This window comes from Rhinolophus hipposideros (genome assembly GCF_964194185.1).
Source record: "Rhinolophus hipposideros genome assembly, chromosome: 18".
NCBI classification, from domain to species: domain Eukaryota; kingdom Metazoa; phylum Chordata; class Mammalia; order Chiroptera; family Rhinolophidae; genus Rhinolophus; species Rhinolophus hipposideros.
Window position 1 is genome coordinate 35431229 of NC_138064.1, and position 17747 is coordinate 35448975.

General features: G+C 36.1%; 1 protein-coding gene across 1 annotated transcript; it reads right to left on the minus strand.

The window, feature by feature from the left end:
• Positions 1-7989: 7989 nt before the first annotated feature.
• On the minus strand, positions 7990-17437 carry STEAP1 (STEAP family member 1). The gene is made up of 5 exons (XM_081080099.1): positions 17361-17437; positions 13696-13809; positions 11303-11815; positions 10554-10718; positions 7990-8355 (listed from the first exon to the last, which is right to left on the minus strand). The coding sequence occupies exons 2-5, from the start codon at positions 13777-13779 to the stop codon at positions 8098-8100; spliced, it is 1020 nt and encodes a 339-aa protein (XP_080936225.1). The 5' UTR covers positions 13780-13809; positions 17361-17437; the 3' UTR covers positions 7990-8097.
• Between the last annotated feature and the right edge of the window lie 310 nt (positions 17438-17747).

Consider the following 17747-nt stretch of genomic DNA (forward strand, 5'->3'; position numbering starts at 1 on the left):
TGTTACTGGGTGAGCAAGTAAGATGAGTACTGAAACTTGATCAGTTGGTGATCTTGACAAGAGCGAATGCAGTGGAATAGTGAGGGGTAAAACTATTCAGAATAGAAGAGAGAAAGTGGAAGAATAGGGTATAGAGATGTGAACATAGTCAACTCTCTCTAGGGGTTTCTACTTCTGGTAATGCTTGCCTAAGTTATATGTTTCAATCCTGAGAACAACTAGAACAGCAAGACTAAATATAAAACTTCTCTGCCTAAAGATATTGGACAACTAACAAAATAGTGAAGAATAATACGTTTTGGAAGACGAAAGAAACCTAGAGAGGTAATCCCAGAACCGAGCTCTACTTTTTCTTTGGGAGAAGAGGTAACTGAGATGTTGAGAAACTGAACAGAACTTTTAACACTCTCAAAAGATTAATAGGAAAAGTTTGTAATCCAGAGTATATCTAGGGGGTGAGCAAGGTAATCATCCTCCACCAGTCTTAGAGTTGGAATCCCCAAAAAACTAACTCTTAGAAATAAATGTAAACCAGATGTAGTTCCAATCTGGCATGGACTGAAATCTAGTTTCAAATAAACTCAATTCATAAAATTTAATTAAGGAAACCTCACATTGCCAGGGCCCCTATTATACCTGCTACAAGAAAACATCTGCCAGGTATAACATACCTGGCAGGAGTAAGATAACATCATTTTAGGCTTCAAATTATGTCTACAGTGTCTTAATATACAGTGTCTACCATTCAATAAAACAATGAGTCATATTAGGAGACAAAATAACATGAGCAAAAACCAAGGGAAAAAAACAACTCTGATGATAGAAACAGACTCATAAGAGCATCAGGTAATGGACTTGTCTTTAAGATTCTTATTCTGCTCAAGAAGATAAAGAAAATTTGACAGAAAATAGGAAGCTGTGAAAATGAACCAAACTGAAATTCTAAAACTGAATTTACCTGATAACTGAAATGAAAAACTCAGTGAATTGATTTAATAACTGATTAGACACAGCTGAAGAGAGAATTAGTAAACTAGGGTATAGATAAATGTGACTATCAGAGGAAGTATAGATAGGAAAAAAGGAATGAAAAATACAAAGAGAAGATTATAGAAGAGGAGATACAGTGAGAATATCTACCATGAGTAATTAGAGCCCTGGAAGAAGCAGAGAAGAGATAAAATGGTTGATAAATACTAAAACACAAATTCAAGAAGCACTAAAAACTCCAACTAAGGTAACTAAAAGGAAAACCACACTTTGCCAATTATAGCAAAAGTACTGAAAATGAAGACAAAAAGAAAAAATATTATGAAGTAACCATAGGAACCTCAAAAAACAAGAGTTAGAATGAGATTTCTCTGTTTTCAACAGAAACAATGGAACTTTTTACAAAGTTCTGAAAGAAAATAACTACTGACCTAGATTACTAAGCATCTAAATATCCTTCCATAATGAAGATGAAATAAAGACACTTTTAGACCAAAAAGTTGTGAAAACATTTTTTTCCAACAGGCATGCATTATGCACTCAAACGGAAACTAAAGATTTTTTTTTTTTTTCAGGTAGTGGGAAAATGAAACCAGATAGAATCTAGGAGATGCAGGAAAAAATAAAGAGTAATGAAAAAGGTAAATGTGTATGAATCTAAATGATTGTATATACCATATTTCTCCAAAAATAAGACCTAGCTGGACAATCAGCTCTAATTCGTCTTTTGGAGCAAATATTAATATAAGACCTGGTATTATATTATATTGTATTATACTGTATTATATTGTATAATATTGTATTATATTATATTATATAGACCCAGTCTTATTTTACTATATTAATTTTTGCTCCAAAAGACGCATTAGAGCTGATTGTCCAGCTAGGTCTTATTTTTGGGGAAACATGGTAACAGTAGTTATAATTCCTGTTGGGTCTAATATATATAGAATTAAAATACACATACTCTGGTTTCTTTTCAGATTGTATAAATCTTTCTTTCGCCTTTTAAAATACACAACAATAATGTTAAGAGGAAGTTAATGAAGTTACAAGGGTCTAAGTTTCTTACATTGTATAAGAGGAGGTAAAAGTACCAATTAATATTAGACTTTGCTCAGTCAATGATGATGTAACTGCTAGAGTAACTTCTAAAAGTAGTGAAACATCTGTAACTGTTATAGAGAGGAAAACTAGAATAGTACATAATCGATTTGAAAGAAGCAATATAATAAAGAAATAATAAACATGGAACTGGTGAGAAAATAGGAAGCAAAGAGTAAGATGGTAGAATGAAGTCCAAATATGTCAATAATTACATTTAATGTATATGCCTAAATGCTGTCATTAAAAGCACAGATTGCCAAATGGAATTTTTTAAAAAAGCAACTATGTATTGCTCTCAAAAGACACATCTAAAAATACAGGGAAACAGAAAGGATGGAAGTAATAGAATGGTAAAATACATGCCATGCAAATACTAACCAAAAGAAAGCTGAGTAGATAAATTGACATGAAAGTAAGAAAATCTTTTGAGGAACTTTGTTTTAAAGGTTTGCAGAGAAATGGGCCAATAACTAGAAGGGGGCATTAGTTCAAACTATTTAATTTTTTAAATATTTGTGTACTAATGGGCATAATACAGCAGAGAGGGGTAAACTAATGACAGAAGAAAGATGTACACAATATAAGAGCAAAGCTCTTTGAGTAGAAAAGGAATGGGATTCAGTGCTGAAACAGAAGAGTTGATCTTAGAGATGGAGACAATTTTCTTTTTTGTTGTTACAGTAAGCAGAGGATAAGGGTACCAGATGCATGTACATTGGTAGATTTGTTGCTAAGAGGAGATAGTTCTCTTCCGACTACATTTGTTTCTTAAGAAAAATTTACCAGTTGAGTGTAGGAGAGGTTATTATTGGTTTGCCCAGAGGGCAGATGTAATATAGCAGTTTTAATAAGAGGAACAACAAATTTATTATGAAAATATGCAAAGATTAGTCAGTGTTATGTTCACTTAACATTTGCAATCATCAATTTAAAGTGAGGCTAGTCGGTGTGGAGGACGTATGTTTTTTCCAGCCAAGTCCATCTTCTTCGGTGAGGATGTAGAGTATGTGAAGAGTTGAATTTGTGCTCAGGTGAAGTGAGCTAAGACGTGAGCGTAGTTTCTCTTCATAAATGCTACACTTCCAGACTAACGGAGACCTTCATTCGTCCCTTTGTCCGCTTATATAGGTATTAGTGGTGAGGATGAGTGGTTGTAGTGCTGGTTCTGTTGAAAAACAGCTCTCAGCAAACTCTGACCCTGCAGCTGATTGTTCTCTGAAATTACAATGAGGACTAGTTAACAATTTTGAATCTCAGCTATGGGCCTAGTTGCCAAATTTGAGAAAATAGGGAAGAGCCCACTTTGAACTTCACAGCACCATTCCATCTTTCTGCAGAGATAGAACACGTAGACACATTAAGATTCTGTCTTGTGAGATTCCAGCTCTAGGGCCTGGGAGGATAAGTCATTCACCTTACCTATATTATTCAGTGTCCCACTTTATGTTATCAATATCTCCCCCATGAATAACTTTGAGTGGGTTTCTGTGCCTTGCAAATAAAGATCGGTTTCCTCATCTGTATAAATGAGGAGGGGTTTTCAAACTGTGCACATGGAAAGCAATTTGTCACAGGGGCTTGTGAGCAGGATGGAAGACCTAACAACAAGGCACAGCTCCCGGTCCCGCTAGCCTGCTTTAACTCTTAACCTATTATATGCTGGACTTTTGTTAGGGATTTCACTCAAAAAGGCCATATTTTGGCCGGCCCAGTGGCTCAGGCGATTGGAGCTCCGTGCTCCTAACTCTGAAGGCTGCCGGTTCTATTCCCACATGGGCCAGTGGGCTCTCAACCACAAGGTTGCCAGTTCGATTCCTTGACTCCTGCAAGGGATGGTGGGCTGTGCCCCCTGCAAGTAGTAACAGCAACTTGACCTGGAGCTGAGCTGCGCCCTCCACAACTAAGATTGAAAGGACAACAACTTGACTTGGAAAAAAAAAGTCCTGGAAGTACACTCTGTTCCCCAATAAAGTCCTGTTCCCTTTCCCCAATAAAATCTAAATAAATAAATAAATAAATAAATAAATAAATAAATAAATAAATTTCACTTATTTCTGTAAAAAAAAAAGGCCATATTTTAACAATGAATATAGAGCTTACTCTTCCAGCTCTTACACTGTATAATTCCACTGTGTAAATCCATTAATATTTATATTTGGTGATAGAACAACTGCAAGATGAGGGTAGGTCTCAAATAATTTCCCAGGTCATGTGTTGAGACACATGTCAATCATTATCAAATGGTCATCATAACTCCCAAGCTTAGTTTCGTGGTTCTCCGACTCAGATCTTGTCGTCAGTCACTTCTTCGTCCAGTCGATGTGCAAGAGTCCTTCTTATGGGTCCTAAGAAGATCAATAGCTTCGTCACCTTCATTACAATTTTGGCATCTATGTTCCTTTTCGTTTTTCTCTCCCTTCAATGCTGTTTATACGGACATTTTGCTGAATGAGACTCGTTTCAGTGGGGCCATGCCTCTGGGCAAGGGATTAACAAGCTCATGTGATCTCGTCAGTTCGATCATAGCTGCATGAACCGGCAACTTGTTCTTGGCACAGTTAAAATGGACATCCATTAATAATTCTGGGAATGTCACGTACTCACTAGCAATTAATGTGAGGTCTGACCAACTGAAGAAGTAGAATTGGCTGAAAAGAAGGTACTGAACTTTAGCCTCAGGTCCTGTGTAACGGTCACAAGTCAGTGATTTATTAATTTATTCAATCATAGGATTGTATTCAACAAATAAGAGAACAAATAATTTATTACTTCTTCAAAGGGCCTCTTGAAAATAAGTGAAAAAAATGGCATGAAGAAAGAGAGTTTCTAATTAACTGAGTAAAACTTAACATTAAACCCATACTGGAATTCTAACAAACACTTTTACTTTGAAGACTAGTTTTAGAGAAAGGAGCTACTACATCTTGTTCATTTTCTTGGAAGACAATTCCAGACTTAATGTTACCAATGAAAATTACATATTTTTGTTATTAATTTGTATGTTTAATTTTACAGATCTCATGCTCAATAGGCCATAATTTCTTGTAGGTGTTCTCATACATGTGGCCTATGGTCTGAAAATTAGATCAGAAGCATAAGTTTTTTTTTTTATAGAAACAAAGTTTTGTCTTTTGCTCCTTTCTAAGACAATACAACAATTGTTATGAAAAACTATCTCATAAGCACTATAATTTAATACATATGTATATATATAGTCACGGGATCTGGAGTACAGCATAGACAATAGAGTCATAGACTTTTCATTGTCTTAAAAAAACATTACATGTAACTCGTTAAAATATTAAAAAAATATAATTTTAACAGTTTTAAACCAAAGATTATAAGATCCCTATAGCGCAAATAAAGAAAATAAACCCCAGGCAGGCTTCATTTTGAGCAGGAAAGGCAGCTTTGTTTGGAGAAGGAAGGCATGGGATTCCTGGCCAGCAGCTTTTTTAGGTGCTGTTCTTCGTGCTCCAGCGGGACCCTGTGTGACTGTTCTCCACAACTGTTAATTGTCTCAGAAGTTCTGTAAACACATACTTTCCTTTTTCTTCCCACTGCCACAAACTGTATGTTTTTCACAGTGAGTTACATTTGTGTATGCTGAAACTAAAAAACACACTGTATCCCTTAGCAACTGATGATTGTAAACAGCATGCAATGTACAGAACACACACTCTGTTTTTGTATTGGTTAAAAAATCTGCTTCTCCTGTAGAATTCCCCAATCCTCTGTAATGGCATCATTCTTCAAATCATCTAAGTAATGGAATCCTAGAAGCCCCATCCTAAATGCCTTCCTTTCCTTCACTCCTCGTATTCTGATGATCATGAATTCCTGGAAATTCTGCCTTCTATCATATTTCATTAGCGCTACTCTTTTATCCACCCCCTCTGTAAAGACCTCCATTTAAGAACTTACTGTCTGTCTGGGTATATTGCTATTATCTTCTTAGGTATTGTTCCAGCTTTCCAACTTGCTTTTACCCTTTGGCCACTACCATCAAATCCATCTCTTGGATAATTTATAGATAGATCTTTCTAAAATGCCAACCAGATCATATTAAGGTCTTGTTTAAAGTATTTTCAGGGGCTCCCCAACTCCCTGAAGGACAAAGTCCAAATTTAGTTTCATGTCATACAATGAATGATCTTATTAATCTATCTGGCCCGTGTCCCCACCTAATCTGGTATTTCCTTCCCATTCTCTATTCCAGGACTTTAGTACTTCCAACACATTTCATCCCATAATTTTATACCTCCAAGATGCTCATTATGCTACCTGTCTTCCCATTCTCTCTGAAAGACTCCTACTTATACTTTAACACCCAGCTCAAATAGTTTCTCTATTTCTGGATCAACTTCACATCTTCCTGATTTTTCTCCTCTAAACTGAACTTTTTTCTCTCAGTGATATCAGTAAGCCTAGAATCCATTGATGAAAATTGTCTTCTCTGAGACTGTGAGTAGGGACTAGGTCATTTTTATCTTGCTATATCTTGTCTAGCACTGGGCCTGGTACACAGGAGGTGCTCTATAAATGTTGGTTGAATGAGTAAAAGAAAATCCAAACTTATACCAGAATATATTTGTTCTATTTAAGACTTTTGTTTTCTTCTGCTTATAAAAATATTACCCCAAGCATTGTACAAAAGTCAGAAAGGATACAAAGAATGAATGATTTTGTTTTCAACAGCCTGTCACTACAAATCGAATGAAGATGTTTTACATTTTACTTCTAAGACCCTTGTAAGTTTGCTTTCTCTTATCACTTCAGGCTGGAACCCTGTTCCCAAGCTGCAGCCTCTATGATAGCTTGGTACCAGGAAGGTTGAAACTTGAGCTCTCTGTTTCAGTACTGGAGAGGCTCTTTGCCACGTTTCAATGCAGGTATTTGACTGCTGCATATTAGAGCTGGTTGATCATGGTATATGTGTCATGCTTAGTTAATCAGTCCCATAGTCAGCCCCATTGCTGCATCTGGTTTTCTAGAGCCCTAGATTCATTTTTGTCTTAGGGTGAATTATTTCTCAAGGTCACTGTGGTCTATTCTGTTTCCAATTGTGCTAATTTCAACTCATTTCTTCACTACCTGCAGACATGACTCTGTATGCCTGAACCTCAATAGTGCACAGAACTCTAATTTATATTCCAGAGGCTTCTTGGCCCCTATGTAATAATGAATAATTATCCTTTATAACAAAACCAAAAAGAAAAAACTGGACTCCACTCAATGAATATACTAATTGTTTTTCCTAATTTGTACCATTAGCATTCACTCTACTGTTTTTAGTCATAATAGATGATTTACCCGTATAAAACGTTTCTAGTTTTGCTAATTATGAAAAACCTCTGATGTAGGGTTAGAAGAGTCCTGATAGTAGATGTATAGTTTGTTCTTTGGGGAACTGGTTTGTGGTCTGCTTTTGACAATATATTAAATTTAACTGAGTTGTACATAATTCAGGTGAAGATGAGTAAATTGACTTTTTCTCTTGGAAAGTCTGAGTTTTATTTTGCCTGGATGTGTATCTGATATTATCCTGTTGCTTTACTTGTGTAGACACAATCTATGTTTTTGAGATAGGTGTTCCTTGAGTAACATCCAGTTACAGAAAAATGAAAGTTCTTTAACAACAATCATAAACACCAGACATACTTGTGTGGTAGATTCATATATTTTTTTCATGGCTCATGATATCTGTTAATGAGGAGCAACTACTAGTATTTCAAGGCTGTTTATTATTTATAATGCTAGGTTGTCTGACAAATCAGATGTGATTATTCAGCTTTACTGAACAGAGAGAATGTGCTAAAGATTATTTTGTTTCTTGCTTTGAATAAAATCTGCAAGGAAATACACATATTTCAAACTCATCACTCAGAAACAAAGACATACATTAAGATGCTCAGTGATCATTTTATTAAACAAGTACAAATTTGAAATGTTTATCATAAAATATATGAAAACTGAACAAAAGCATTGTAAACAGTAATTCTACAACTGGGAAGATATCTCAGTTTTATTAATTTTGGTGACATCTTCCCAACCATGTCTAATCTTCAGTATCTTCTTCCTCAAACATGGCAGGAATAGTATGGCTTTACATATCAGGACAGCAATCGGAAGGAAAACAGCTATCATAAAAGTTGGAGGTGTACACCACACAAATTGTTTTATGTCTACCCACTTATTCCAGGCAAAAATCAATGCATGTATTGTGCCCAGTAGAAGGGTAACAATTCCTAGCTTGCTCTGCAAAAGAAAAAAAACACAAGTATTTTGGTGAAGATTGGTTCAATATGAGTTTATTCCATCCTACCTCATCTAGATCTGTTCTGTTCCTTGGAAATTCTTTCATTCATCTCTAATTGCTTTCCTATTACATTTTCCAACTATGTCCACTCATGTCTTTCCATTCTTTTTATATATCCCTCCCTCGCCCCTACTTTTGGTTAATGCCTTTGTCTCCAGGCTATTTAAGTTGAGAAAATTCACAACCATTCTCCTTTCAATCTCAGCTAATCAGTAGCTTTCTCCAGACTGTTCATTTCTCTATGACATTTATTTTATGGTGCTTTGTCTCTTGTGCATTTGCCTTAATTCTGCCTATCAAGAGATATCTAAAAATAAGGAACTCAGTCTTATTTTTCACAGGATCCTTACAGAATGAACACAATGATTTGTGCATTTTAGGTGCTCAATAAATATTTGCGGGTTGACTGAAGATTAGTGCAAAAATCAATTCAACTTCAGTGACCTTTATTAATTGTGATGGCAATGAAAGTGATTGACCCTGATTTTAGTGTACGAATACTAAAGTGAATGAGCTTGGCCTATGTTAAAAAACAAACATTCTGATAAAGTAGAAAAATACCAACAATCATTTTAATGTTTGAACTAAACACAGAGGTATGAAGATGTGAAGAAAAATTTCAGCTTGCATTGGGATACACGGCATTATCCAGATAAAGATGCTTACAAACAGTTGCTCATCTGAGTAATTTCATGGCATCCTGACAATAGCTCTTCTGGATAACTTCTGACTTCTATTCATTTTACTGGAAATGGTCATTAGCCTGCCAGAACGATTCCAACTCACAAATACTCAGCAGTAAGTACTCTTAAGCCCCAATGAACATCATCAAATATTTAAATTCATGTTTTCAGATATAAATCTCCAAAGTACATCAATTCTTGGATGGTAAATGAAAAATGTCTAGGTTATTAATTGAAGAACACATGTGACTGGTTGAAGAGTAATTTTACCAAATACGTACTGTATATTTATGATGGGCTAGGTGTTATGTACATAGTGGAATGGGCTCAGTTGACAAGATGCAGTGCTTGAATTCCTACTTAAATCTGAAAAGTGGTGTTCAGGACATGTGTAACAGGCAGAGCAATATAAGAAGAAAGTTATTTAATGAGGAACAGAGAACTCCAATGGCTATCAGGCTTAACTTACAAAATAAGCAAATACTGCACTTGGAAAATACAGCACCATCTCTAAGCCACAATAGAATAATTCAAATGGAGACATACTTTTCAGCCTAATCAGATATCCGGATCAAGTGTCTGTAGGAGTATAGGTATGAACATGTACAAAGGATAGTGGGAAATGTCTGATTTTGTGAGAATTTCTATAGCTTTAGTTTTTATTCTGATAAAAGCTAAAGCTATGTAATTTTAAAAATCTTGGCAGTGTTTATGACTTAATTAAATTTAGTCCCTTGAATCTTGTCCAACATAGATACCCTTAGGAATTCTGGTACATAGCTCTTTTTAGTATGCAATCTACCACTAACAGATTAACCTCAGTAAATCTGAGTAGTTTTGAATTCCAAGAATATTGAGAAACTTCAAGTGAGTAAGCTACATAAAATGTAATTTGAAAAAAGGAGCCTTTAACATTAGGTATTAGAATGCCTTTGTAGGATAAAATACCATATTTCAAGAAGAGGTGATTTTTTTTTTATGGATAGTAAAAAGCTCTGTAATTTAAGACATGAATAAAATCAGGGCAAAAATATTTTTATTTTTTGGGCACTAACAAACCATGAATATTGAATTTCTAAAATATCACATTTATAGTTATTAGATGGACAGCAAATTGTCTAACAAGTCTCAAACGTTAGAAAAAATATTTTTCTTTGAGCAATGCCATTTATTTATATCTAGAAAACACTTTTACTTAGCAGCAATAGGAAAAATGATAGGAGAGCACATTATTAATTGGAACAAGTATACAGTCTTTGCTATTGGAAAACCATTCGTTAATTTTTATGAGGTATAGTCAATATATTTGATGATATTATAAGCACAAAATTATAATATCTATATATTATATATAGTTATTATAATATAGTTATAAGAACTATAATATATTTGACGATATTATAAGCACAAAAAGATTTACCTGAGGGAACAGAGTTATTTTATATCTCATTTACCTGAATATAATTAAATTCTCTCCATGTCAAAGAGTCGCTCACAGATGGAATAGATGTCACAGCCAACAGAGCCAGTATTGCAAGTGCGACAATTCCCAGAGACACGTAAATTTCCATTCTCCAAACATCATGCTCAATCCAGGCATCTTCTCTATTCTGTTGGACCTACCAGTGGGTGAAAAGAGGAAAGAAAACAACATGAAGAACTCTTGTTTCCTGCATATGAACCTCCTTCTGCATTCACTCTGGCTACTATAAAGGGTCTGATAACTAAGGGACTCCACCAAATTATGACTTTGTTTTTGCACTCCTCTAAAGAAATAACATGGGAGTTATTGTTTTCCTTGAATGCAACATTGATATAATCTGTTTTATTTATACAATACTTATTTGATGGTTAGAATTGTAATGTGCATGCACATATGGTAAATATGCAGAAAATAAGAAAAATTAACATTAAAAAGTAATCTTGTGAGGGTGGTCAAAAATTGATACATGGCCCTAACCATGAACAAAATACTTATGTTATTAAAGCTGTAGTTTACTGTTTTCAGCTTAAAATAAATTCCTCAATGTAAAACCACACAACGAAGCCCCAATGAAGAGTAATAATAAAAATTTTTTAAAAATGCAGATTACTTTCTCAACACAGGGTTTTCACAGGGGTTTGGGATATTGATATTAAAATGACAAAGAGTTAATCTGACAGGTGATTTTTTTTTTTAGTTTAGTGATATTGTCAGTCCTACCTGTTGATATGCCCAGTTTAGCAACTTGTATCTGTAGGATCTCCTCATTGGATAGGATAAACTATAAATTGCATGCAGTACAGCAAAAAAGAAACTGAGAAGCCCAAATTGCTTCCTTGTTAACATCCACCTATCCAACCAATGTGGAAATTTCTTATACTTGGTTCCATTTCGAAGCTGTACAATTGCTGCTATCACACCTGGCAAATAAACCAGTGCCAAAAGAGTGATGGAAACCATTGGCAAGACTTTGTTGATGACCAAGATTGGAATTCTATAAAAATACTGTTGATGGGAAGTTACAAAAGGGTGAATTACTTCCCTCAGAAAAGTGTAAAGAAAAGTCAGAGATGATACGACAGCAGCAATTTTAATTGGCAAGCGCCACTTTGGAAAGAGTTCCTGTTGGTGCTGAAGCTCTTGGGGGCAATCAAACGGATCGGAATGGGTTGCTTGGTGCCAATGTAAAACCCCAGGTCTTTTCAACATGCTGGTCTCTCCTGAGTCCTTATTCTACAAAGGAAAGAAAATAAACACCTTAAAATGAAAACAATGGGATTTCTTTAATTAAGTACTTGTTGCTCATTGTGCTTATCAGTAAAAAAGGACAGTCAGAACCTTGCTTTTGGGTACTGGTTAGCTGAAGAGATGGCATGTCTATGTAGCACTAATGAAAGGTGCACTTAGCTACGCTGTGGTTGTTCATTCATTTCTGTCATTTAGTTTTCTTTAAGACAAAAGAAACACAGCCTTCAGCTACTCCACTAAAGCTCAGGCCATTATCAGTCTATCTTGAAGGCATAAAAGGATGAAATAATGCAACTGGGAAACTAAAACTGAAAAACTTAAAAAGAAATTCCAGTCATCTGGTAAAAACAGTAAAACATGTAAACAATTGTGTTTGTTTTTCAATATTTTTATTGGCTACTGGGTAACACTCCGCAAAGAAGTGAAGAGTGAACTCTTCATTAAGTGCAAAGGATCAGGAATAATTTAGTTGTTACTATTAGATAAAAATAAGTAATTTCTGTCATGTAGTCTTGTACTTTGATTTTATATTTCTAAAATATCTCATTTGTGTAAATACTGATGGGCAGTCCAATAGAAGTACAAAAGTTATATAAGTAGCTAAATCCCATAGGGGTGATCTATTTCCTGAGAAAGTTATATTTCTTTACCCAGTTGCAATTCTAGGTAGTAGTCAACAATTCAAAAGAAGGTTGAACTGAATATTTTGTCATTTCTCCAGCTGACTGACATAGCAGCAAAATTACAAAACAAAAACCAAAAAACCGCAAAATGAGACATTAAATCACAATGTTTCATATTGTGTTACTTCATGAATAAATGTACTTTCTCATCCAATATATATTTCTTATAGCTCTATATGTAGAATCATAACATTTTAATGCTCGACATGTTGGTGATTGTCTTGTTCCTCTCCTCATTTTATGCAGAGTAACCTTACTTCACATAGTTCTCTATAATTTTTGGTGTTTAAAAATGATCTTTCATCATTTGACTTTTACTTTCAGTAATAGATCACTGTTACATCCAGTGCTTTTCCCAATTATTCCATTTGGAAGGGAGTAGAGCATGATACAGTGTCAGTCATTTCTTCGTATTAAAACAATCTACAATCAACTGAGGTCAATTTTCTGGTTAAGGGTGAACAATCATATAACAGCAAGTAAAACAGTTCACTTAAAAAATAAAAATTATTTTATTTTATGCATACCTGTTTTATAGAGTATGTACCTGTAATACCTTAATCATTGTTCTTATTAAGATACAACAAATAATTTCTGTTACAATTGCAGTTGAGATCATTTAGAAAGGTGAAAATAGTTTGAAACCAAAAATTTCCATCACTTTTTCAGTTAAATAATATAGTGAGACACATTTAATCTTGAGGTGGGGCAAAAATGGGACCAGTGATTCTTATCCCAAAATTGAATTTGTTCACTTAAACAGTGAATCATCAATTAACTCGATGATCTCTTGGTTAGTTGCCATGGTGCCTATTAAAAAAAAATGAATGCTTATAAAACTGCTGTTATATGGGCATTGACGGTTCTTAAAACAGACGCATAGAATGTTAGATAGAATGGGAAGGGCTTTGGAGATGATCAGGTCCAACTCTCTCACTTTATAGATAAATCAAGAACCAGGATTTTCAAGGACTTAATTCAGGCTATTCAGCTAAGTCTGTGACATTCAGTCAAGGTACAATGTCTCTCCTTATGATTTTGCCTTTCACCCATCACAGTATCAGTGACAGCAATCAGAGTGATGATTTCAACAGATCAGGGCAAAAATCACTTTTACAACACTAGGAGATATAGAACAGCATTTAAATTATGTTTTTAGGTTTTAATTAATTATTATTTTACCAAGCAATCATCTTCTTCTAGATTTCTGCTAGGCTTCATTTTCCAAAGTTCTTCTTGGTTTGTGATGTTTAGTCTACTTTCCATTAATTCTATAAAAAGTATGGCTTCAGCCACCTATGAAAATAAAAATGATTATCCTCACATCTATGCTATTTATGATATAAACAAGGTTTGACAGGGCAATATGAAAAAATTTACTTATATAAAGATTAGACTGGCAGATAAAGTATAATTAAAATACAAATAGTGACTGACTTACACATTTAACCTAACATTATAATCTGCAAGAATCTCAAACCAGGGCCCTTGTGTCAATAATAACAGCTTTTCTTTTCCAACTATTGGTACATTGTATGACCTAGGTGTCTATATGGAACTCAAAGGGCTGGACATGGCCTTTTATTTTAGAGGAATTTAGCTCCAGGTGCTCATTTAGAGGAAAGCCAACTCCCCTCAAAGGTAAATATAATTAGGAATGTATTTTTCTGAGAGTAACAATGTTATCAGTGGAGGTTGCAAGTTAGCGGATACAAGATTATAACTCAGGAAGTTGTGCTTAATAGACTTTTGAGGTTGACACTGGAATTTGAAATAATAATTAATGATTTTATGGGTAAATGTATTCTGAGTTTTAGACAATGCACAGAATAGACACTCTAGGTAAGATGAACCATGATAGGGCACAAATGTAAGGTGGTATTTTTAGAGTGTCATTTTCCTATCAGAGTAACAGGCTGGTTTTTATTGGTAAGACATAAATTGTTATTATATTTCCAGTGGGGTTACGGAGTTGTGTTCAATCACTGACATGCCCACTTTCCAGGTTAACTCTGTGGAAATCAATTTTGTCAAACCCAATAAAAGAATGTTTTCCTTAACACCCTTCACAGATCCTCATTCAGGCTTGGTATAACATTTTTTTTTTTTTTTTAGGGATGGGAAACATATAATGTCACAATATTATTCATTGTTTTTATTAGTTCTACATTTACTTCCAGAGGACTATTAACACCAATTTGATGAAATTCAATGAGAAAAGCGATTAGATATACAACAATTTGAGAGAAAACATTCCAAGTATTTCTGAATTTTAGAGCACTTGTAATACTTCATTAAGTGGAAAGTTTTTTCCAGGAGTAGTTTAAAATACTTAAAACATTCTCCAACTTTTAAAGGTTTGATCTTCACAAAGGAATAAAGAAGAGTCATCTTTACATAATGCTAATATTTGCTTTTGTTGAAATGCTCTGAGATCATTTTCCATATATTCTCTATTTCTAAATTTCACATATTCATGCTGGAGATATTTGTTGTTTTAGTATGCCCACATTCTTTCCCCACTTTTTTATGTTATAAAACAGTTCCTCCATTTGGAGAAATACCCTCCTTTGGCCATAGAAGTGGGCATATGACTCAGTCTTGGCTACTCACAGTTCTCTATTCCCTCTGTCACATTGATTGGCTTAGAGATGGCATACAACCCTGGTTGACCCAATTAGAGTCCTTCTCTGATGTTTATATATGGAAGTGGAACATAAAGAGGACACGATTTGAACATTTTAAGTGGGATAAAAGAAGCCTGCCATGCTTTCTTTTATATGCTGTAAGGAAGGAGATGTCTTCAATAGAACAGAAGAAAGCCTACACACAGAAGCACAAGCAAGAAACAGGGAAAGACATGAAAGAGTCAGGGTGGCATATTTTAAGTATTTAGATTCCCTGACACCAGATCCTGACTTTTTCAATTACACAAGCCAATACAGTCCCTTTTTCACTTAAGTTAGTTTGAGTTGGGTTTATATCATTGGCATTTGAAATATTCTGAGTAAAGCATATGCCAATCATCAAGTATTTATGAACTCAACTCTATGATAGGCACTGAGCAGAAAAAGAGAAATGAGACTTTGGACCTGCTCTGGAGGAACTTACGATATTTTTCCTTAAGAAGTATTCCAAATCATTTGGTGATTTACCCAACATTATAGGGTAATTTTGGGGGTGAATGTGTCTAGGAATAGAAATTTTATCGACTGTAATCAAACAAGAAATAATTCACACTATTTAGCAGATGTTTTAACTCTGTGAATTGCAAGATTCCAAGGATGTTAACACACAAATCTAAACTTACTCAATGTTACCTCACTAATAGTATTGTGAAGAACAATGCCAGGGCAGTGGGGATACAAAGTTAAATGAGAAGGAGCCTCTGCTCTCAAACACCTCAAAGTCTAGGAGAGAAGGCAGACATTTCAACAACCAACTGCACAGTAGTGCAATCCTAAAGGAAGACAAAGTTTCATAGACAGATGTAGCATGGGAAGGGTGAGGGATTTCTTCTAGACCTGGTCCTGGGGCATCTAGCAAGTTGGCAGTGTTTGCTGATTGAGGGCCACTTTGTACAGAATCGGGGTGAAAAGCCAGAGTGGGCCTGGAGAGGTACCCGGCCATTTGTCTGCATGGTCAGGAGGGAAAACCCAGGCAACCCAGAGAATTTGTTGATTGTGTGGCCTGCAGTCAACTTTGTGCCCAGAAACCAAGAAAATAAAATGTCAGTCAAATAAAATATGTTGGTTTCCATCAGACATGAACCAAATATGTAATTTAAATTCTACAGTAATATCTTCTCATGAAAAAAATACAGGCAACAGCACCGTGTTTAGATATTAGGAACTCCAAAATCTCACCCAGAGTTCTCTTTCACTCCCATTAAAAAGCAAAGCCTATTTCTGATGTGACTGTTACATTTTGTTGTACCAGGACAGCTGACCTGATGTTCCTGCTAAATATTGACACAGACCAACTGACTCATGTTTATGTTGAAGAGTTTAGAAAATGAAGGAATTCAGTGTCTGGGATACATTGTGGGTTGCAGTGCATATCCAAATCTTCCACAGTTTCAAGTGCACACTTGCGTTCCCACATTTAACTATGTGAAGGGGAAATGTTTTTCTTCACTGGGCTGTTTTTTTTTAAGCATTGCTTCTTCCCTGTGCTTAATATTCTGTGCTAGATGAATGACCTTTTATTATGTGTCAGGATGTTCTTTTTTACAAAAAGAACAGAGTAAGAAATTTGGAGGTGTTCTAAATTTTAAGTCTACAAACCCCTTCCAACGGATTTGACTCATGATATATACAAATAATAAAGCCTTGGTTGACTATTTGGAGGGAACTTAAACCCCAACCCAGATCCTGAAAGAGTAGGACTAATGTTCCACTGGCTTAAAATGAAAACTTCCTGTTACTAGGAAACCTGAAGACAAGTTGCGCGATTTTAAGTACTATGTACCAGTCATTCATCAATGCGAGGCAAACTCGTGGGGATTTTGCCAAGTTGGCACACTTGCCATCAGAACCCAATCTAAGGACAAACTTAATAACCCATCGTATCCCCTGAGCCCCCAGCGAAAAGGCCTCCTTGTGAGTCTCTGGCTCCCAGCCCCTGGACCGGCCACAACGGAGCGCTGTGCTCTGCGGAGGGCCGGGCTGCGAGGCAGCGCTCCCTGGAGTCGCGCAGAAGGGGCTTATTGAGCGGCGCTCGCCCGGGTCCCGCGCCGGCTGGCAACCCACTTACAGCCCACCCGAGGCTGGGAGCCGGCGCCGGACTCGCAGGAACACCCGGAGGCGGGGAGCAAGCGGCGAACAGGAACAATTTAAGGGACTCACCTGTTTCCCGGCGTGACCTGACCGTAAGTCGCGGCCGCAGCAGTCGCCTGGAAGTGCCAACCCCACGCGGCGCGGGAGCCTAGGGAGCGCGGAGCAGGCAGTCCCGCGGCAGACTCCGCCTCCTTGTCAATTGCTGGTTTAGCGCCACCTGTGGGTGCGTGGCGTCTGCACCGCTCCTGCCTCGGGTGGGCTGTGCTCGCAGGTTCCAGTCCCCGAATTGAAGATTTCCCCTGTGTTGCTCCTGTTCCCCCCCCCACCCCACCAAATAGGCATGCCCTCCGCCTGAGGTCGGCTACGCTCCCCACCCCCGACTCCTCGCCTTTCTTTAATCTCGTAAGTAATGAACTTTTGTGCAATTCTTTAGAGCAGTGGTTCTCAAACTTGAAC

Excerpts from the sequence above, each read along its gene's own strand:
- STEAP1 (XM_081080099.1), bottom strand. The coding sequence starts at position 13,779 with ATGGAAAGTAGACTAAACATCACAAACCAAGAAGAACTTTGGAAAATG. Across the intron at positions 10,719-11,302 it reads TAAACTGGGCATATCAACAG|GTCCAACAGAATAGAGAAGA; the intron begins GTAGGACTGACA and ends ACCCACTGGTAG. Across the intron at positions 8,356-10,553 it reads GAGAATTTAATTATATTCAG|AGCAAGCTAGGAATTGTTAC; the intron begins GTAAATGAGATA and ends TTTCTTTTGCAG.